This window comes from Pinus tabuliformis, chromosome J (genome assembly GCF_031772625.1).
Source record: "Pinus tabuliformis cultivar Carrire ecotype Pingquan chromosome J, CPIR1, whole genome shotgun sequence".
NCBI lineage: Eukaryota > Viridiplantae > Streptophyta > Pinopsida > Pinales > Pinaceae > Pinus > Pinus tabuliformis.
In genome coordinates, this window is record NC_142295.1 from 168,660,036 (window position 1) to 168,683,151 (window position 23,116).

A 23,116-nucleotide genomic window follows, 5' to 3' on the forward strand; every position below is an offset into this window, starting at 1 on the left:
CATATAACATATTATTTAATTATTTATGTTTTTATCCTAGACGACAATATTTTTTCATTTAAAGTACTTTTTTAAAAGGACACTTATCGACTCCAAGTTGAGCACGGACACAATTACACATCCCCTCATACTGGATTGTGGAATGAACCACTCGGCGCAATCAGATTGTGTAAATTATGCATTTAGAATATAAAATCTTTCATTTAAACTTAACCATGCAAGACTGTACAAAATTAATATTCAGCATTCACACATATTGAATTTGGGAACAAACCACTCTGGCCGAACAGTTGAAAAACAGATTCTATTTCAATGGAAAACGAATTTTGTGGTATTTCTGATTTGGACTTGATGCATCAATTGAGAAGTAACTACTTGTTTTTTGAATGAAGGAAAATTACTAGAGCTCATTTGCGAGATACAGTAAAAAAGACGAGAATTGCAGATTAGATGCCTTTTTCAAGTTTGGCTGATTCAGACGAACACAATCCAATCTGTATAATTATCAGATTCCAGATTCTGCAATATTACCATCTTCACTCCAGATTTTTGACATTTTTACTGAACAAAGGTGCCTGTGGTTCCCTAGACTGCAAGCTTGACACCATGAACCATGAATGATGAAGTAGCCCGTTTCCTCAGGTTTCTCAATTTGGTTAGTAAAACAAAGATAAAAGTTGATCATTTCAATGGTATAGAAGGTCTTCCTACAAAATCAAATAGATACTCGTAAGTGCTGTTATAGTGTGACTGTAACGGCCCATCTCAAATTACAAGCAGCATAGGAATATTAGCATGCATACGAGGCATATATATGATAGCTATATATGCATGCATCACATGCACTGCACTAGTATACATATTAACTTATTATGAAAATTGCCAAGCGAAGGATAAACGAATTTCAATTAATGATTGAAAGTTCTAAGTGAATACCTATCTCACAAAAATATTAAAGGGGAAAGACAATGTATTATACAAAATAGTAAGGGAAATGCAATATATATATATAATCACAAGGAGTTATAACGAAAACAATGAATACAATAAGATACATATATTTTACTAAAAGGGGTTCGCTGTCAACCATTAACACAGGTGTCGGATGCCTGCTCGGGCTTCAACTAAAGCTTATCACCTTATCCCTACGCTGGAGGAACCTCAGACAAGGGGTCACCGGTTGGAGGCAGAACAAGATTCTATATAAGATAGGGAAAGGAGGAATATGGGGGAGAGAGATGGGAAGAAAAGCTGTGAAATCTGAGGAATGAGCCTGAGGTTCAAAAAAATTGTAAAATTGAACTTCTGTTCTTGGAGTTTTGGGCACGAGGGCCAGAAGACTTTGATTTCAACGTACTGCGGATCTGGGAACCGAAGAGGATGATCCCAAATAGGCAGGGTGGATTCGGTCGGTTTGGTAGCAGGAGCAGATTGGGAGCAACAACAGCCGGAATCCTCCAAACAAAATATCCAAGTAGGTGCTTGCATTTCAAATTTTGGTTTGACTTAAATTTCTGGTTAATTGAAAAAATTAGAGCATTTCAGTGACACATTGCAAACTGCATCCTATTAAAAAACCTCTTACTTTTCATGTTTTTGGGAAACAGCTTTATTTTTGACATTATAAAAACCTATGCAGCTACAGAACTGACAACAATCATTTACGTAAATCCCTCACTAGCAGGAAAAACACTAACCAGGAGCAATGGGCGAAGATACAGCAAAAATGGGTGGATACTCAGTCCCCCTCAAAACTGGAGTGCACTCCACCTTCAAGAATTTGTCGATCTCTTCATGCTTTGGCCAGTACACCTGGTGAAATTTCAGTCAATTAGATGCTCAAATACTTCAAACAGGGAAATATTACCATATATTTGTTACTGTGCTTCTTCAAACAAATGGTTCACAAAATACTAGCAAAGAGATGACTCCATGCTGCTTTCCTACCTCAGTCACAGCACCTTTAATGATCTCAAAGTTTGTTGGTGTCTTTTCTCCTATAAACCACTGCAATCTTAAAGCCAAATCAGCTTCATCATACACATTACGGTCCTTTACAAAAACAAAATGGCAACGGCAGGCATCTTCCTCAAATGGTGGATCAATAGAGGCTTTCTTTAGCAGGTACCCTGGTGGCAAGTGACCTCTCCATTGTTCGATAAGAAACTGCATTGTTGAATCTGTTGAAACTCTTATCAATATAGATAAATCATAAGATAGATGAGACAAGATAATTCTAAGATAAAGTCTATGAGTGATCAAAATAGGCCAATAGGACTAGGGAGAACATCAATCTACAATACAGCTGTGTGAATGCCAAGGCTGCTCCTAAGTGCTGAAAGTAAAGGAATATAAAACCAGAAAGCTCAATCATTTTATAGAAAATAATTGAAGTTTAGTTCTGGGGCAGGAAGTAACTCATCGGAATAAGCTTTTAAATTTAATTAATCATAGTCCCCCAATAAAGGACGGGCCATGGCAAGTCCCTCGCCCATCATATTTGGTACCCACCCCAGGAGGGATGGATTGAAGTTAACTTGAATGGTCGTTCCAAGACAAATCCAAGAAAGGCAGGTGATCGAGGAATGATATAGAATAGCTATTCTTGGATCTTTGCCTCTATATAGTACATACACGAAAAAAATTGATCTGAAGAGTAATAATCAAGCAGTAATGGAGGATTTAATGGTTGGGTTAAGCAGTGTATGAACATGGGATTCCTAAGGATAATCTTTGAAGGGGATTCCAAACTTGATCTTTTAAAGGAACAAAAATTTCAATCCCTTTTGGGATCTCTTTGCTTGAGTGGATGAAGCTATCACAAATTTTGAAGAGATCAGCTCCCAGCTTGTGTGGATATCTGTAAACGTAATGTGGCAAAACTCCTGGACAATCTGGCAATTAAGGAAGAATGGAGGACACAGAAAATTGGGTTTCCCGGTGCTGAACAAGCTCTTTACACCTTAATTGAAACAGGTCTGTCTTGCGTGTATCTTATCAAGTTTTTCAATTTATACATTATTTTGCTTTTTAAATTGATGTTGTTTCAAAAGCTTTGTAAGTTTAATTCTTAGTGGTTGGCTGATCAAGGCTACCAACACACTTCAAATAATCATGATTTATTAGCCCATCATTTTGAAAGATTGTAAGGGAGATCTACAAACACAGTCCTCATTACTAATGACACAAGGGGTGGCATCTCAGGGAGAATATCAAATCTTTCAGTGCTATCAAGGTAGTTTAGGGTAAAACTGCTCCAATTCAAGGAGGGAAGGGGGAAAGGGAAGGCCACGACAAAGGAGGTTGGCATAGAAGAAACATTTTAATCATACTGCTCTCCAATAGGAAGATTATAGGAGGTAGAATGCAGGAAGAAAGCACTACACAAGGCTTGGAACAAGTAGGCCAGGGAAAGGCTAGAGAGATGTAGAGTTGAAAAACCATCAATCCTGTAGGATGTCAAGCAACAAGGAATTTTCAATGGACTGTTAGGATCTAGCTTGAAGCCAAACCACTTTTACAGGCTCCTTTTGGAAGCAGGAAAGCAATTGATGAGAAGTAAGTTTTTCCAACGATAGTAAGTTTTCTTGTAAGCTGTGAAATGTTCTAGTTGTCAAGATTACATCATCAAGATAACCCAAAAATTTTGTTATAATCATGTCATATTTATCCCCCCATCTACCTTTCCATTTATCTATTCTTCTAACTGTTGGAAAATGTGTAACTAGGTTCCGTCTTCATAAATATGAAATGCACTTTTGGTTCTTGTATTTTGTAAAATGAAAGAAAAAATATCATTGTTATTTTTGAGAATGGGTTTCATGCTCAAGGTCTTTTATTCTAGAGGTCAAGCACCCATTGAGTGCTTCTAGGGTTTGTCCTAGGTCAAGAAGTCAAAAGAGTAATTGTCATAAGCTGAAGACCCCATTGGGCACATTGTAACTTGTAAAGAAAATTATTTTTGTAATTATAAGTGTCAAAATACTCTTCAAGACCAAGTCAGCCTGGTAGCTGAGAAGTCGGCCTATTTTGAGGAGCCACATCCACCTTAGGAAGCCTATATAAAGGAGGGAACTCTACCTCCTTGAGACACATTCACTTCACATCTCATTCAAGCGAAGGAGGAGCAAAAAAAGGCTAGCGAAGAAGGAAGAGGACGAAGGACGAAGTTTCTGGGCTAATTCTATTTCACACGTGCGAAGAAGGAAGGCTAGGATTTGTTGCTTCAAGGTCAAAATTCTCTATTTGCTGAAAGAGAATCAAAGTTGTTGGAAGGACCTACTAGGTCACCTTCAAGCCTTAGACAAGGAAGCAAAGCAAGCAAAGTTGTTGGGAGGCCTTGGAAGGCTAAATTACACCCACATGTGTGGATGCAGAAGAAGTTGTTGGGGGCCGAAAATTACAGACCTGCAATCAAGGCCAAAATTTTGAAGCTGGGCATTGAAGTTGTGTTGTTGGAAGAGGTTTGACTTGGACAAAGGAAGTACATCATCAGGAGAGGTCGAACTTGGGATTGGAAGGGTATTGGTCTTGGTCTAGAGGTCTTGGAATTCGTCAATTGAAGAATCTATAAGAAGAGAAGAGATTTATGGGTTTTCCTCTTAAGTGGAGAGGTTTTGGCCCTAGGTTGCAACCTATATCATGTGTACTTGTGTATTATTGTTCTTATTGTTCTTGGTAGTTGTTTGATGATAAGCAAACATAATAATAAGAGAAGAAGTTAGCAAGTAAGGAAAAGTAAAAAAGATATCACAAGCATCTTTGAAAGAGAAATCATCCTAACTACTGCCCTATAGATTTCTCAACATGGTATCAGAGCTAACGTTGGCTAAGGGCATAATGAAGATCTCTACTACACTGAAGAAGTTCCTAAAGAAGTGTACGAAGTTGGCAAGTCAACTCAAGAAGCACATCAGAGAAGTATGGGATCTCCTATTTCTTTCTAAAAAGGAAGTGACCAACACATCTACAAAGGATGAAGGACTATTCTCAACACTGACTGGCACATTTCAAGATGAGAATATTTGGGTGATCGCAATAGAGCAATAAGACATATGACTGGTCAACACAAGCAATTAAAGACATTATCAAAAGCAAAGTCTTCTTAATCTTTAGAGCTTGGTGACAATAAAAGCTACCCTGTGAGAGGAATTGGATCAACTTCACTTGAGCTAGAGAATGGAGGAAACATTCATCTCAACAATATCTTATTTGTTCTAGGTTTGCACAAGAATTTACTTTCCATTTCATGTCTAGAAGACAAGGGTGATATATTTTATTTCATTAATGGAAAGGTTGTAGTATGGGGTAAAAACTCAAGCATAGAAGATGCAAGAATGATTGGGATCCATGAAGGAAGACTTTACAAATTGTTAACTCCCCTCGCACAAGCTTTGGTTCACATAGAAGTTAGCCCATGTGAACTTTGGCATAGATTATTTGGTCATCTTCACTACAAAATCTTACCAGCCCTAAATTCAATAGTGAATGGCATCCCCAAACTAAAATAAGATCATGAAGGAGTATGCAAGGAATGTGCATTGGGTAAGAACACCAAGAGACCATTTGGAAGCAATGCTTCAAGGTCAAAAGAAATCTTGGATTTTATTCATTTTGATGTCTATGGTCCTATGACTCCAAAGTCACTTGGAGGTCATCTATATTATGTAACATCTATAGATGACCATTCAAGGAAAACATGGGTTTACTTAATGAAATCCAAGCATGAAGTATTTATCAAATTTCATGTATTCAAGCCTGAAGTAGAGAACCTTACAGAAAGGAGAATCAAAATATTTAGATATGATAATGGAGGAGAATACACATCGAAAGAAATTATAGCCTTCTGTAAGGAGTCTGGGATTAAGAGGGAGCTGAGAGTCCCATATAATCCCGAGCAAAATGGGGTTGCAAAACGAAAGGATCAGTCCATTGAAGAAAGTGTAAAAGCTATGCTACATGATCAATATTTGCCAAAATTTATGTGGGGAGAAGCTACGAAGACAGTTGTATACATACAAAATCGAAGTCCCTACAAGTCACCACATAACATGACTCGTAAAGAAGCATTCACTGGGGAGAAACCAAGTGTGGATCATCTCTGAATTTTTGGTTGTCCTGTCTATATTCACATACCAAAGGACAAGAGAAAGAAGTTGGATCCATCAGGCATGAAGGGAACATTTGTTGGTTACAGTAATTCTTCTAAGGCCTATAGGATCTACATAAAAGGACACCGAATAGAAGTCAGTCGAGATGTGATATTTGATTAAAGTATTGCATTCAACAAATCAAAGGATCTACCTATGGACTCTGATGATGAAGAACTTCCGGTATTTGAAGATGAAGTTACTAGGGAGGAAGAAGAATTAAATCATGAAGATGAAGGTCCCAGTGAACCTATACAACCTGTGGTAATCCCCGAGACTAGAAAGAGACCTAACTAGTTGAAATCTACTCTATTAGATGCAGAGGGTCATGGAGCAACTAAAGGCACATTTAGAGAAAGCAAGAAGCCCAAAAGATATTCAGGGTATGCAGCATATATGACAAAGTTAATAGAAGCAGAGCCATCCACATTTGAAGAAGTTGTCAATCATCAAGAATGGAAAGATGCCATGAATGAAGAATACCAATCGATAATGAAGAATGGGGTATGGGAGATCATACCTAGGCCTGAGGACAAGTTTGTGGTAACTTCCAAGTCGCTTTAATTATGAAGAGATATTTGCTCCAACAACAAGGTATACAACTATACGCTCATTGGTCTCTTTGGCAGCATTGATGGGATGGAATATACATCAAATGGATGTCAAGACTGCATTCCTGAATGGCATAATTGATGAAGAAGTTTATAGAGAGCAACCCTTGGGATTTGAAGTCAAAGATAGAGAGTCTTATGTTTGCAGGTTAAATAAGGCATTATATGGTCTTAAGTAAGCACCAAGGGCATCGTATTCTAGGATGGATGCATACCTAAAAATATTGGGCTTCACAAAGAGTTATGTTGATCTGAATCTCTACATCAAGGTTGTAAAAGGTGAGCCTCTGATTATTCTTCTGTATGTGGATGATCTTCTCTTGACAAGTATGGAAGTTCGAATCCAAGAACGCAAGAAGCAGCTAGTATCAGAATTCGATATGAAGGATCTTAGGTTGATGCACTACTATTTGGGACTAGAAGTCTAGCAGGAACCTAATGAGATCTATCTAGGTCAAGGGAAGTATGTGATCAAGATGTTGAAGAGGTTTGACATGATGGATTGCAAACCAATGACAACACCGATGATTACAAACTTGAAAGGACTAAGGAGTTCTGAATCAAGCCAAGTGGATCCGACCAAGTATAGACAATTGATTGGCTCATTGATGTACTTGGTGTATACTCGACCAGACATATGTTTTGCAGTAAATGTTCTCAGTCAGTTCCAAGTTGAACCAAAAGCATGATCATTGGATAGCAACCAAGCACATTCTGAGATATCTGCAAGGTACAATCCACTACTGCCTAGGAGGAATGATGTCCACTTGATTGGATATACAGATTCTGACTAGGGAGGCAGTGAGCAGGATGGAAGGAGCACTACAAGATGATGAGCAAAAAGCAAGAATCGATTGCTTTAAGTAGTGTTGAGGCTGAATATATTGCAGCCTATGAAGTAAGTAGAGAAGCTGTCTGGTTGAGGAAGTTGTTGTCTGACTTGTTTGAAGGACCAATGGACCCTACAGTGATACATTGTGATAACACCAATTGTATAAGATTGTCTGAAGACCCAGTGTTTCATGGAAAGACAAAGCATATAAACAACAAGTATCACTACATTCAGAAGCTAGTACAAGATGGTGTGTTGCAGCTACAGTATATCTCCATCGATGAGCAAGTAGCTGACATATTGACAAAATCTCTTCCTAATAAGAAGCTTGTATATTTGAGAGACAAGCTTGGTCTGGTTGATATATTTTCCCCAGTTGAAAGGGAGAGATAGACACATCATTCTTGTCTTCACTTGGGAAGACAAAATGGAGGATTGGGTAAGCAGCTGGCATCCGATACTCTTTGAGGATGAGGTAGGGCATCCAAGATAAGAGTAGTCAACAACCGATATTCTTTAAGGACTAGATATCCAAGAAAAGAATAGTCCAAGAAAGACATTTTCTGTCAACACCTAAGTGGGGTATGCGCCTTAAGAGACAATGATGATGGTGTCTATAAATCATCGATCTCGCCAGCATTGCGCTCTGATCTTGTGGAGAGATAGAATTGTTAGTCAAGGCCTTGCTATGTGACAATAGCAGTTATTATGATGCTAAACAGATCAGTTGCCAATTTGACTCTTCTTATGAGATTTCTTTAGATCGAGAATGTCCATGTACCATTTATGAATACCTCCCTAGTTAAGAGGGAGTGTTGAAAAATGTGTAACTAGGTTCGGTCTTCATAAATATGAAATGTACTTTGATTCTTGTATTTTGTAAAATGAAAGAAAAATTATTGTTATTCTTTGGCATCGGTTTTATGCTCAAGGTATTTCATTTTAGAGGTCAAGCACCCATTGAGTGCCTCTAGGGTTTGTCCTAGGTAAGAAGTCAAAAGAGCCATTGTCAGTTGTTGAAGACCCAATCATGCACATTGTAACTTGTGAAGAAAATTATTTTTGTAATTAAAAGTGTCAAAATACCCTTCTATACCAAGTCAGCCTAGCAACTGAGAAGTCGTCCAATTTTGAGGAACCACCTCCACCTTAAGAAGCCTATATAAAGGAGGGAACTCGACCTCCTTGAGACACATTCACTTCACATCACATTCAAGCAAAGGAGCAAAAAAAGGCTAGCGAAGAAGGAAGAGGACGAAGGACAAAGTTTCTAGGCTAATTCTATCTCAGACGTGTGAAGAAGGAAGGCTAGGGTTTGTTGCTTCAAGGTCAAAATTCTCTATTTGCTGAAAGAGAATCAAAGTTGTTGGAAGGACCTACTAGGTTACCTTTTAGCCCTAGACAAGGAAGCGAAGCAAGCTAAGTTGTTGGGAGGCCTTGGAAGGCTAAATTACACTCCCACATGTGGATGCAGTAGTAGTTGTTGGGGGCCGAAAATTTCAAACCTGCCGTAGAAGCCGAAATTCTGAAGCTAGGGATCGAAGTTCTGCTGCTGGAAGAGATTTAACTGGGATTGACTTGGACAAAGGAAGCACATCATCAGGAGAGGTCGGACTTGGTCTTGGAAGGGTATTGGTCTTGGTCTAAAGGTCTTGGAATTTGTCAATTGAAGAATCTATATGAAGAGAAGAGATTTATAGGTTTTCCTCTCAAGTGGAGAGATTTTGGCCCTGGCTTGCAGCCTATATCCTGTGCACTTGTGTACTATTGTTCTTCTTTTTCTTGGTAGTTGTTTGATGATAAACAAACATAATAATAAGAGAAGTTAATAAGCAAGAAAAAGTAAATAAGATATCACAAACGGTTATCGTAGAAAGAGAAATCATCCTAACTACTGCACTATAGATTTCTCAACACTAACTTTTTGTGGTAGATCTCAAATGTTGGAGAATCTGGTATGGCAACTATTTAAACAATTCTCCTTATCCTTGATAAAAGCTTGTGAACTTATGTTAGCTTCTTATTATTCTCAATCAGATTATTTTCATCAAACAATCATCAAGACCATAAACCATGAAGATTATAAAAGACAATGGACACAAAATATAGGCTCCAAGACAGGGCAAAACCCCTCTAAAGGGGAAAATCCAAAAAGAATCTCTTCTCTGCTTATAGAATCAGATCAAATGAGAAATCCCACATCCAAACTTCAAAACCAACACTTACTCCAAGCACTAAGTCAGCCCTCCAAAAAATCTCTTTCAAACAAGTCAAAGATCAACCAAGTCAACAAAGGTCAAACCTCCTCCAATCTGCTCCAAATCACAATTTCGGCCCTACTTCAAGTCTGAAATTCGGACCTGCAGCTTTGGGCCCCCAACAGACTACAGAAACCCTAGATTTCTTGCACGTGTGAGCATAAATGTGTACAAAAGCCAAATTTTCAGTTTCTTCTTGAGATTCTTCTTTTTCCTTGACCTTTGCTCTTCTTCTTCTCACTTCTTGTCGCAAATCGAACTTGATGTTGTATATGTTAATGAGGTCGAAGTATATATGCTTCTCATGAGGTCGAATTAGGCCTTTTCTAGGCCGACTTCCTCTTGCAGGGTCGACTTGATCTTGGAGGTTACAAATGACTTTCTAGACATACAAATAATATCTTTTACATGTTACAACTTGCCCAAATGGGTCTTATACAAATGATAATGACTCTCTTACCTCATGACAAATATTCTTTTGACTTGACAAATCCTAGAAGCATAAAATGTATGCTTGACCTATTTGACCAATCAAATGGAGAATGAAACTCATGCTTGAGAATAATATTTTTCTTCCTTCTTTTTCCTATTACATAAGATATACATAATGACATGAGTACAATGACAATTATGTAGACCGAAACTAGTTACATTTTTCAACACTCCCTCCTAACTAGGGAGGTATTCATAATTGTACACTAGTACAAGGATTCTTTCAAACTAAAATATTTTCATAAGAAGAGTCAGATTGAGAAGCCATTCTCAAGGATCAACATCCTAACCAGCATTGTCAACATAGCAAGGCCTTTAACTAACAAGCTTTATATATATTAGAGCATAATGTTGGGAGGCTTTACGTGAGACACCACACTACCTCTTGTTGAGAAATCCTTAGGGCAGTTTATTAGGGTTTCTTTAATTTGATTTCTCATTAACATGACAATTTCTTCTAATTTCTTATTGCTTCTTTTTCTATTATTAAGTTCTTATCATCAAAACAATTGCCAAAACTATGAAGATCACAACGACAAGAACACAAGATGTAGGCACTCAACCAGGGCAAAACCCCTCTCCTCCCCTCTCCTAAGTGAAAACCCAAAAATTATCTCCTCTTCTTTAGAATCAAATCAAAAGAGACAACCTAGACCCTTTGACCAAGACATAAACTTCCTCCAATCCACCACGTCAACCTCCCATGTAGACAAGTTATCCATGAATTAATTTAAAACAACTCTTTCAAAGCAAATCAATAAAGGTCTCGGCCCTCTCTGCAACTCCTGAACTTCGGCCTGCAATAGATCAAACTGCAATAACCCTAGCTCACACATGTGACAGAAAAACAGAGAAATTTAGCTTCCTTTTTCTTGACAAGTGTCTCTCATTCCTTCGCTTCAGTTCTTCCTTCTTTTCAAGGTTCTTTACACATCTTTTTTTTTCTTGCAAGTGCAGATTGAATCACTTGAATGGATGATCTCCCAACAGTTTGAATGCATGGTTACATATAGTGGTTCTAGCTCCTTAATGAGGTCGACTTGATGAATGGCAGGCCAACTTGGTGGAGGAGGGTTTACATGACCAAATACATAAAATAAATTTTGTTTATTTGACACAATAAGCCCAAGAGGGGTCTACCACATGATGACATGGACAATGACTCATGACACAAACCCTAGAAGCATTTAATGTATGTTTTGACCTAAGAAAATAAATAGAGCATGAAACTTATACTTATAAATAATTTGTCCTTTATAATGATTTTTCATTTTTCTCTTTTGAGAAATATAAATGACTCAAATACAATTATGAAGGTCGATACTAGTTACATTTCTCAACACCTCTTAAGGCACATACCCTGTCCAGATGTTCACTAGGTATGTCCTTTAAGGACTATTCTTTTCTTGGATTTCCAATCCTCAAAAAATATCAATCCTCTTCGACCACACTTGTCTTGGATACATTTCCAATCCTCAAAGAGTGTCAATCCACATGACTACTCCCTATCTTGAATTCTCTATCCTCAAGGAGTACCAATTCGAGATGCTTATCCAATCCTCCATTCTCATTTCCTAGTGCCTTCACTAGACTTATGACTGTTATTCCAAGTGTAATGCATGACACATGGAGAATATGATGTCTAACATCACTCCCTCTCAACCAGAGACGAGATCCTCACTCCCTCTTGATTAGGGAGTAGATCCTTGCTCCTTCTCAAATATTTAAGGAGACTTCTTACTTCCTCTCAAGCATAGAGGAGATTCCTTACTTCCTTTCAGTTGGGAAGTCATAACCACAAGCCTCTTTGCTTGTCTTCATAAATACATCAGCTACTAGTTCTTCATGGAGATCTTCAAGTAGTAGTTGCATGGCTCTTTCTCCCCTTTGCATCTCATCATTTTGAGCTTTTATTTTTTTGGATATAATGGAGCCAATCTGTGACAAGGTTCAAGCCATCAACCTTTCATATCACTTTCCTCTAGTCATCATCAACAAAGGCATTATATTGAGCCAATCAAAGTAGAGTTAATCATAGCTCCCTCTAATCATGAAAGTGATCTTTATTGTCATCGAAACATAAACATCAAGTTATCTTTTTGTATTGCTACCTTTCAATCCGAAGATGATGTAGATATCTTGACCATATAATCCTCCAAGGATTACTAAAACCATCCACTCAATCCATGTATTCTATGAATTGAGTTCAAAACAAACAGTTGTATATACACTTGCCTCAACTACCATTATGCATTTCTGCAACATTCTTCCAGGTAGCAAAATCATATACCAACCAGATAACCAATACCAAAACATCAATATCATAATTACCTCTTCATGGTGGCCTTTTGTCAAGATATCAAATCTAACTTGTTTCCTTTGAGATCAACATCCTTTCCCATGGGCTACTTTCATATTGTACAAAAATCCTTCTCCGTGCTTTCACTTTTCAATCAAAGTGCCTATGGAACAAACTAATCAGAAAGCTACAATATAATCTTCCTTGGAGTTGTCATTTTCAACTCTCTTTCTTTCTTTAGAAGACCATATTTGATGGTGATTAATATCATGATGTCCAAGTCATGTTATATTATGGAAGAGTCTTGATTTTTTGCCATTCCAAAGCATCCCAAAATTCTTTCAAGCATCGAGTAATCCTCTCATGCTCATGTTCCTGAGTACATTTTTACGACCAACTCTTTCTGCAAGATTCTTGTAGACATGAATTCTACCTTCTATAGAAGAGTTACTGAAGACATGCATACCTTTTCTTTCATACAATCATCTATCCATCCTTCCTTTGAATGAGCTTGCTTTGTATCCTTATCGAAGATGAGTTTCCTTCTCTAGGAGAAAGATTTCAATTATGTCTTTCACACTACAACTCGAACATCTGCATGCCTTTATCCTTTAAGACTATTGTTTCCATACTAAGTGGACTATACTAGTCATATCGTAATGCTTCTTTCAAATATTAAAGAACTTTCCCTAAATGATCGTTCTTATGAGAGGATCCTAGTGATCCTTTCTACAAAATGGCAACCTCTAACATTATGCTAGAAAATACTTGAATGAACTGTGATGTGCAAGATAGTCCAAATCTTCTCATTCTTGTCAACGAGATGACTTTTACCAAATATTAAAGAACCTTCAAGATGACTTTTCAGCGAGATGCTTCTTTCAAATATTAAAGAACCTTCCCTAAATGATGGTTCTTATTTGAGGATCCTAGTGATCCTTTCTACACAATGGCTACCTCTAACGTTATGTTAGAAAATACTTAGATGAATTGTGATGTGCAAGATGGTCCAAATCTTCTCATTCTTGTCAATTATATGACTTTTTCCAAAGCGATTTGATCATGCAGACTCTAATTCATCTACTATCATATGCTTCCTTCTATGATGCCATCATAAAAACCTAGACTTTTCTAGAGAATGCAACGATGCATGCTACTCTAACCACAACTTTCTAATAAAATAACAACAAATTGTAAGTAAACTTGATAGATGTGGAGCTCCTTCAATAGTATAGATCTTCGGATCTTCACCTTTCGGCTTCTCCTCAAGTTCTTCCTTTTCTTCAGCTATGTGAGCTCCACTCCTTTCCTTCCTTTTGTTGTTTTTCGTGTTTGGACAATTCCTCTTAAAATGTCCATATTCATTGCACCCATAGCATTGTATCTTGGACATATCTTGTTTTCCTTTGAATTTTCCAAACTTCCCTTTCTTCTTCTTGCATTTTACAACAAAAGCTTGAGACTTTTCATTTGATATCCTTTGCCTTCAATCTTGTTTCTTCCAAGTACATTAAGCCCATAGTTCATCAAAGGGAGTAGTATCTTTCCTTGAGTAGACACTAGTTGCAAAACTACTCCGTTGAGTACCGTGGCAAAGCATTTAGTACACAAGTAGTCATCTTTCAATCAGAGATGACTTCCCCAAGCCCTTACGACTTGTCCCTCAATTGTGAATGTTAAAATATGTAACTAGGTTCAGTCTTCATAATGACATGTGTAATCGTGATTTTATTTATTTAATGAAATGAGAAAAATAAATTTATTATTATTATTGATCTTGAGACATGGGTTTCATGCTCAAGGAAAATTTATTTTTAGGTCAAGCTCCCATTGTGAGCTCTTAGGATTGGTCATTTAGTCATAAAGTCAATTGAGTCATGATCATGTATTGAAGACCCATTTGGGCATGTTACATATTGTAAAAGAGAATTTATTTGAGTCATTATAAGAGACATAAACCCTCCAAGGCCTCGTCACAAGTACACAATCATGTCGGCCTTCCAGAGAAGCTATAGATCATTCTATAAAGAGATGTTGGCCTAGACACAAGCACAAGTCAACTTATTTTAAATGGACATATCACTATATAAAGGACTCGACCTCACTTGAAAAGCATCCATCAAGCATCTGAAATAGAAGAAGAAGTGTGAGTAAAGGGTAGAAAGAAGCCTCTCATCCATCGAAGAGAAAGAGAAGAAGATCAAAATGCTTTGGCATTGTTTTTGGGTCATATTCCTCACGTGTGACTGAAATTAGGGTTTCTACAGTGAGGTCACATAAATCCTTGAAGAAGCCAAGAAAGGGGTCACAAAACAAGCATTCTTGCTAGCCGATATCACAAAGGGAAGTCTCCAAGTCAAGCAAAGAAGAAAAGCCTCACCAAACTCCTCCAATCACACGTGCGAAATTGCAGTGGTTTTAGGCAAGCCGAGAATTGCAGGACTGTGGAAAGAGGCTGAATTTCAGGGAAGCTGAGAATATAAGTGCAAGAAGTTAGTTTGACAAGCATTGACTTGGACAAGAAGAAGAATTGTTCAAAAGGTCTTGTGACTTGGTCTTAGAGGGGTTGTTAAGTCAAGGGTCTTGGTCTTGGAATTCATCAAATGAAGATTCTATAAAAAGAATTCATTTGGGTTTTCCTCTCAAGTTGGAAAGGTTTTGGCCCTGGTTGATCGCCTACATTTTGTGTCCTTTGTCTCATGATTATTTGATAGTTGTTTGATGATAGAAAACATTAATATAATCAAGTGAAAGAAAGAAGCTAATAAAGATTAAGTAAAATTGCATCACAAACAGTTATCATTGAAAGAGAAATCACCTCATCTCTCTGCCCTAGATTTCTCAACATGGTATTAGAGCTAAGGTGACAAGTCAAGGAAGGGCAGCTCAATAAGGGACATTCAAGCTCTCAAAGATCAAGGTTCTAGAAGGATATCAAGGGCATCAAAGAATCAAGAAGATCCTCTCATCTCCAAGGCATTTTGAAGACAAAGGCTACATCATCATCTTGAAGGAAGTGTCAAAACCTTAGATTGATCAAAGAAGACATTCGTAGTTAAAGCATTCTCGAGATCGTCACTCAAATCATCATCACAAGGAAGGATGACCTCAAAAGACCCTAAATCTACTTGAATTGAAGAAATCATCAAATCAAAGCATCTTGAAGTATACTCATTCAAGGGAAGCAAGAAGAAAGGAGCAGTTGCCATCATCAAACGACTCAAGGTGATCTCCCTCTCTTTGGAGTCAAGGATCGCTATTGAAGAAAAACATCTTCATTAAGAAGAAGTTTTTTTATTATCTATGTCATGATCAAATTCAAGAAGGCAACAAGATGAAGGAGCATCTTCACAAATATATTTCTCTACATCTTAATCTGTCAAAATGTCTTTTTGCAACGAAAGCAACAAACTGGTTGGGGCTTCAAACTTTCTTGCATGGAAGAAAAGAATAGATTTGAAATTCATAAAAATCAAGTCATGGAACATGTTAAGGGCCCAATCACCAAACCTCCAAAGGAAGATGTTCAAGCACTTGCAAGATATATGAAAAGGGAAGTAAGGGCTCAAAGGATTCTCATAGAATCCATCAAGGATCCTCTCATTCCCTATGTATCAAAATTAAAAACATCAAAAGAAATATATGACAAACTTGTGGATTTTTTCTCCGTAAGCAATACAGGAGAAGTAATCTCTTAAGGCAAGAACTCTACAAGATGAAGATATAAAAAGAAGAAGGAATAGCCTCATATTTTATCAAGATATCTGAAATAAGAGATCAACTACAAGAATTGGGAGAGATAATGTCTGATAAAGAAATGACTACCATAGTGCTCAATGAACTATCAGATGAATGGGGCAACTTCACATCATGTATCTATGGGAAGAACGAAGCTACTCCATCCAATGATTTGTGGTCACTATGCAAAATTGAAGAAACCAGGTTGAAGGCAAAATCAGATGTAGGATCAAATGAGCAAACCCAGGCATATGTTGCCATGGCAAAGAGAAAAGATAAGTTTGGGAAATTTGGTCCTCATAAAAGAAAGAAGAATATGGCAAAGGTTCAATGCTATGGATGTCAAGAATATGGGCACTACAAGAGAGATTGTCCTAAGATCAAGAAGGACAACAACAAAAGAGGAAGGGAAGAAGCCCATATCACTGAAGAAGTGGAGGAAGCTTAAAAGAATCCAAGAAAGAGGAAGTAAAAGATCTCTATTATGATTGAGATAGTCTCCCTCAGCTAGTTCTTTTCAAGTTTGTCTCAAGTTTTTATGTTATAAAATACAACTATCATGGTAGGAATCATTAGATGCATGATAGGATGCATCATGGCATCATAGAAGCATACGATTGAAAGCAAGAGCTCATGACATCATCTTAGAGAACCATGAAGGACAGCCAAAATAGAAGTCTATGGCAATCACCCATAGAATGTAGCTCTTGGTAACCTCATTATAAGCATTTACGAGAAGAAGAAAAGTCATCTAGTATAAAGCTCATCATACATCATTCAATAGGAGCATTTGTTGATAAGGATGATCAAGATCCTCCGTTGGAATCTTCATTGGAAGGTTCACCTATTGGAAGAAGCAAGTGTCTCGCCGGGAATTCCAACTTGTATCGGATGATGGTATGATGTCAAAAGAAGTGAAGCAGGTCAAGGGGATTGAAGTTCTTTCAATCAAGGAAGTTGTCGAAGGAAGTCTAGATGACCAAAAGAAAGAGATGAGGTATGTTAGCTTGTACTTGATGAAATGGTCGTATGGTTGCAGATATCTTGAATGAGTGCTCTAACTCAAGAGCATGATCAAAAGAAAGGATATAGTCCTATGAAAGGATGCATGAAGCCATAGTTCACACATTGACTAGATGAAATCAACATAGTATGTCCTCATATGAAATATGAGGTGGTGGACAAAGTCGAAGGAACTATGATTGGAAGTTCCCGGGAGGAAATGTGTGAATAAAGAAAGGAAGAGATCATGAAAAATGCAACTATGGAGAAGGCAATCAACATCCAAGGACTAGAAGATTTGACTATGAAATCTCCATGGGAAAAATATGAAGATCGTGATGAAGTCTGAAAAAGAAAGAGAGCCTTGATGTTGTATATCTTTTTGGAGATGTGTCAATATACATGCAGGATGTTGATGCAAACAAGGATGTCATGACGAAAGATCACAAAGGTATTTTTGATTTAATGTTCATTTTCTATTTGTGAAAAATATCTGGATGGGCTAACGCAGGGCTACCAAAGGAAGAGTTGTAGATGTCATCTACAACTGGCACTCATGTGGTAGGATGAAAGATCTTGAAGGAAACATGATGGGAAGAAGGTAGCAAGGTATGAAGGAAAGATCAGATTTGGACTAATGGATCACTTTTCAATGAAAGAAAGGATGACATGACTGACATGATCCATGAATGAAAGTGATGGATGGTCGATGCCCTGATGAAGACTCCTGAATCAAGAAAAAGAGGTTCATGGCATCGAAAGGAGGAACTCTTCAAGCAACTAGTTGTCCTATGATCTCCACCTAGAGAGTTGTTGGAAGCAAGTCCCTAGTCAAGAGGGAGCTTGGGTAGATTCCTTTTATAGGAATGGGTACATTCCTTCACTGGAATGGGCATATCCTCCCTAATTGAGAGGAAGAGATAGACACATCATTCTTGTCTTCATCTGGGAAGATAGAATGGAGGATTGGGTAAGCGTCTGGCATCTCATACTCTTTGAGGACGTGGTAGGGCATCCAAGATAAGAGTAGTCCTAGAGGACCAATATTCTTTAAGGACTAGAAATCCAAGATAATAATAGTCTTGGTGGAACATACTCTAAGAAAACCTAAGTGGGGTATGTTCCGAGAGAGACAATGATGAGGGTGTCTATAAATCATTAGTCTCGCCAACATTATGCTCTAATCTTGTGGAGAGATAGAGTTGTTGGTCAAGGCCTTGCAATGTGACAATGATGGAGGATATGATGTTATACAGATGGGTTACCAATCTGACTCTTCTTATGAGAATTCTTCAAATTGAAAATGTCGAAGTACCTTGTATGAATTATGAATACCTCCCTAGTTAACAGGGAGTGTTGTAATATGTAACTAGGTTTGGCCTTCATAATGACATGTAATCATGATTTTAAGTATTTAATGAAATGAGAAAAATAAATTTATTATTATTATTGATCTTGAGACATGGGTTTCATGCTCAAGGAAAATTTATTTTTAGGTCAAGCCCTCATCGTGAGCTCTTAGGATTAGTCATTGAGTCATAAAGTCAATTGAGTCATGGTCATGTATTGAAGACCCATTTGGACATGTTGCATATCGTAAAAGAGAATTTATTTGAGTCGTTATAAGAGACATAAACCCTCCAAGGCCTCGTCACAAGTATACAATCATGTCGGCCTTCCAAAGAAGCTATAGATCGTTCTAGAAGGAGATGTCAACCTAGACACAAGCACAAGTCGGCTTATTTTGCATGGACATATCACTATATAAAGAAGGACTCAGCCTCACTTGAAAAGCATCCATCAAGCATCTGAAATAGAAGAAGTGCGAGTAAGGGGTAGAAAGAAGCCGATCATCCAGCCAAGAGAAAGAGAAGAAGATCGAAGTGATTTGGCATTGTTTTTTAGTCATCTTCCTCACGCGATTGACTAAAATTAGGGGTTTTGCGGTGAGGTCACGTTAGTCCTTGAAGAAGCCAAGAAAGGGGTCACAAAACAAGCATTCTTGCTAGCCGAGATCGCAATGGGAAGTCTCCAAGTCAAGCGATGAAGACAAGCCTCACAAAACTCCTCCAATCAGCTCACACGTGCGGAATTGCTATGATTTCAGGCAGGTCAAGAATTGTAGGATTGTGGAAAGAGGTTGAATTTCAGGGAAGCCAACAATAGAAGTGCAAGCAATGTTCCACAAGGAAACGTCCCCCAGGGTAGGGTGCACACACCTCTCGCACCCCACGCACTCAGGATGGAAGGACGTCTAGGGAAACATTTCCCTATGTTCCCCTTTTAGAGAGACGTGGGGAGACAGGGGGGACATTTCCCCAGTGTGGGGGACACGACTCCCCAAACGGGGGACACTTGGGCGTCCCCCTTAATTTTGCTTGTAAACAATGATTTATTACAGGGGAGGCACTTAATGTTCTTTTTCAATATGATGTAGTGCACTAGAGAGCCTTCAATGAGAGCTTATAGTCCTTTTCCTTCTAGGTCAATAGGTCTTCTTCATTAAGCCCTTCCTTGTGTCCTTTAGCAAATGATGTCCTTCAATGGATGTCTTCTGCTTTATCAACAACGATGATCTTCAAGTTGCCTTCTTCTCACCTTAGCTCTGATACCATGTTGGAGAATCTAAGATGGCAGCCTATGAAACTGAGTTCGTCCCCCTGGCCTCTCGTGTCCCCAAATCGGGCGAATCGGACACAATTCAGTCGGATTCGTGTTATTCCGATCGTGTCCGGATCAAATCCCGAAAAAGTGACTTCCGCGCGACGTTAAAAGCCGATTTAGCCATTCCTATTTCCACATTTACCTTTCCTCTTGGTTGTGGGTTTGTTGTGGGTGTGTGAGAGCAAGGTGCACAGGGTGTGGGAGCATTTTCAAGGAGATTCAAGCAACAAGTGCATTTTCTCTCTATTTTTGTTGCATGTTTATTACAGCAGTTTGCATGTGCATTTTTTGTTTTTTTTTAGCAGCATTCATGGCTCAATCAAGGGAAAGGAAGGGGCAAAGGCAGGGGAAGAATGTCCCCATTGGAGATGCCCCTCATGTTCCAATTTCATCAGGGTCTGCTACAAGTGTTCCCTCTATTGCGAGAGGAATTGGAGCACATATGGGAATTTGTATAGTGTCAAGAAGAGCAGGCTTGAGCAGTCCAGGGCAGAGACAATGGTGTATGTGCACACCAACCTTCGTCTTATTTACAGGCAAAGGGATGAGTGATTGAAGGGAAAGACAAAGATGTGGGATGTCTTTCCTGATGATATAGGTCTGGACAGCAGTGTTCAATTGACATTGGCCAACTTGGATCTCAATGAGCCAGTGCTAGAGCCTGTCACATTTGATGATGGTGATATTGTAGAGGGGTCATCCTCCACACCAACAAATGCAGAGATGACTTTGGATACAGAGGAGGAGGATGCAACAAAGGAGAGCAGTGGTGACCGTGATTATGAGTACAGTGATGTTGATTTTGATGATGAGGATTGATGACTCATGAGCTACCTATTGCCTTGAGGCTTGTAGACTTGTAGTTTTTTTGTATTTGCTATTTCTATTTGCCATTGGCATTGTACTACCTATGTAACACATTTTGATTTTGATGACTTAATGAGAAAACTACAATATCTTGTCTTTCTCCTATTAGACCATTGATGAATTGAATATGTATTATGATTTATCATTTATGTCACAATTGTATTTGTATGCATAATGTTACTTTGTAAAACTTACATCTAGATGAAGATGTATGTTTGAATCAATGAATTTGTATCATGAATGAGAATTTGTGTAAGAAATATCTAATTATATATATTTTAATAAAATAATACATAACATGTCCTAATGTGTCTTGTTCCAGGGGGTCAACATGTCTGTGTCCGACACTCGAATCTCTGTGTCCTTTGTGTCTCGTGTCCCCGCGTCAGGTGTCTTAGATGGCAGCTCTCTAAACAATTCTCCTAATCCTTGATAAAAGCTTGTGAACTTATGTCAGCTTCTTATTATTCTTCGTTAGATTATTTTCATCAAACAATTATCAAGACCATAAACCATGAAGATCATAAAAGACAATGGACACAAAATGTAGGCTCCAAGCCAGTGCAAAACCCCTCCGAAGGGAAAAATCCAAAAAGAATCTCTTTTCTTCTTATAGAGTCAGATTAAATGAGAAATCCAAGACCAAGACTTCCTCCAAGCACAAAGTCATTCCTCCAAAAAAACCTCTTTCAAACAAGTCAAAGATCAACCAAGTCAACAAAGGTCAAACCTCCTCTAATCTACTCCAAATCACAATTTCAGCCCTCTACTTCAGGTCTAAAATTCGAACATGCAACTTCGGCCCCCCAGCAGACTGCAGAAACCCTAGCTTTCTCACACATGTGAGCATAAATGTGTACAAAAGTCAAATTTTTCTTTTCTTATTGAAATTCTTCTTTTTCCTTCACCTTTGCTCTTCTTCTTCTTGCTTCTTGTTGCAGATCGAACTTGATGTTGTATGTGTTAATAAGGTCAAAGTTCCTTCTACATACATGCTTCTCATGAGATCGAATTAGGCCTTTTCCAGGCCGACTTCTGCTGGCAAGGTTGACTTGGTCTTGGAGGTTACAAATGACTTTCTAGCTAAGTCACATGACACGAGGACACGAGACACGAAGGACACGTAAATACGAAACACAACAACCTGGAAACAGGACACTGGAGACACATTTAATATATATTTAATAAATATATATATATATAGATATACCAAAATATAGTTTTTTATCCATATTAATTTGCAGGTTGCAGCTTATGTAATCAAATTAAAATATAATTACTTCTCAAATTTCATAGTTCACTTTAAAAAAATAAATAGAATCAGAATTTACTATTTAGAAATTAGAATGTGATATGCTTGGTCTTGATTCTTGAATATTCAATGTTCATTGCTCATGTACAACTTACAAGCACATAAGAAACTACTAAGTACTTACTACTAACTATGTTTTGGAGCTGAGACAGAGTACCACGTTTTTTTGTTGTGGTACAGTCATGCAACATGCTTGATTTCTTTTGGGAAAAAATAGAAAAAAGTTAAAACTTATTTGACTCATTTGGGTTTTTACATCATTACAAGTAGTGAAATACAGTGGCTTGAAGATTTCTTTAAAAACAAATATGCTAGACCACAGACCAGGGCTAGAAGAAGAAATCGTCCACTTAGATTATATTGTTAGTCAGGTATGACATATAGTCCCTGGACCCTAAGCTGTTGCAAGGACCTGATGGTAAAACAATTACCTCAAAGGACAAAAACTGGCATGATCCAGATCTCCAAAGATCCTAAATATGCACGCTTGTAACTCATATAATTGATATAAGACAAGTTGACAACTAAGGGATGTCATAGATGGCAAGAAAGGATTTTGCACTCTTTACCGATAATATTAACTACTTGCATCAGCATATTGAAAGATCTATAGATATCACTTGAACATGCAGGATAATATATATACCAGTAAATGGAAGAACTGCACATTCACATTAGTTGTTAACATGCGTGCAGCACGAGAACAAATAACACATCTGTAAAACTCATCAAAGCCAGCAACCTGAAGAATAGGTCATTTCTCAGAAGTTATTAAGTAATGGAGGGTTAGGAATAGTTCTGAGTTTGCAGATTTCAAAAATGGGGCAAGCCGCAACATAAATAACTTAGAAACGGTAAACCCCATCAATCAGATATAAATTATAATGATTAA

The 23,116-nt window shown here is 37.9% G+C and overlaps 1 protein-coding gene across 1 annotated transcript in view; it reads right to left on the reverse strand.

The window, feature by feature from the left end:
• AIR9 (Outer arm dynein light chain 1 protein) overlaps nt 1-23,116 on the reverse strand; it is a 160,884-nt gene that overhangs the window by 124,984 nt on the left and 12,784 nt on the right. The window contains exons 11-12 of the mRNA XM_089377429.1: nt 1,948-2,180; nt 1,698-1,812 (exon numbers count right to left, since the gene is read on the reverse strand). Of these exons, the coding sequence (XP_089233555.1) occupies nt 1,698-1,812; nt 1,948-2,180 (348 nt within the window). The remainder of the gene's footprint in view (nt 1-1,697; nt 1,813-1,947; nt 2,181-23,116) is intronic.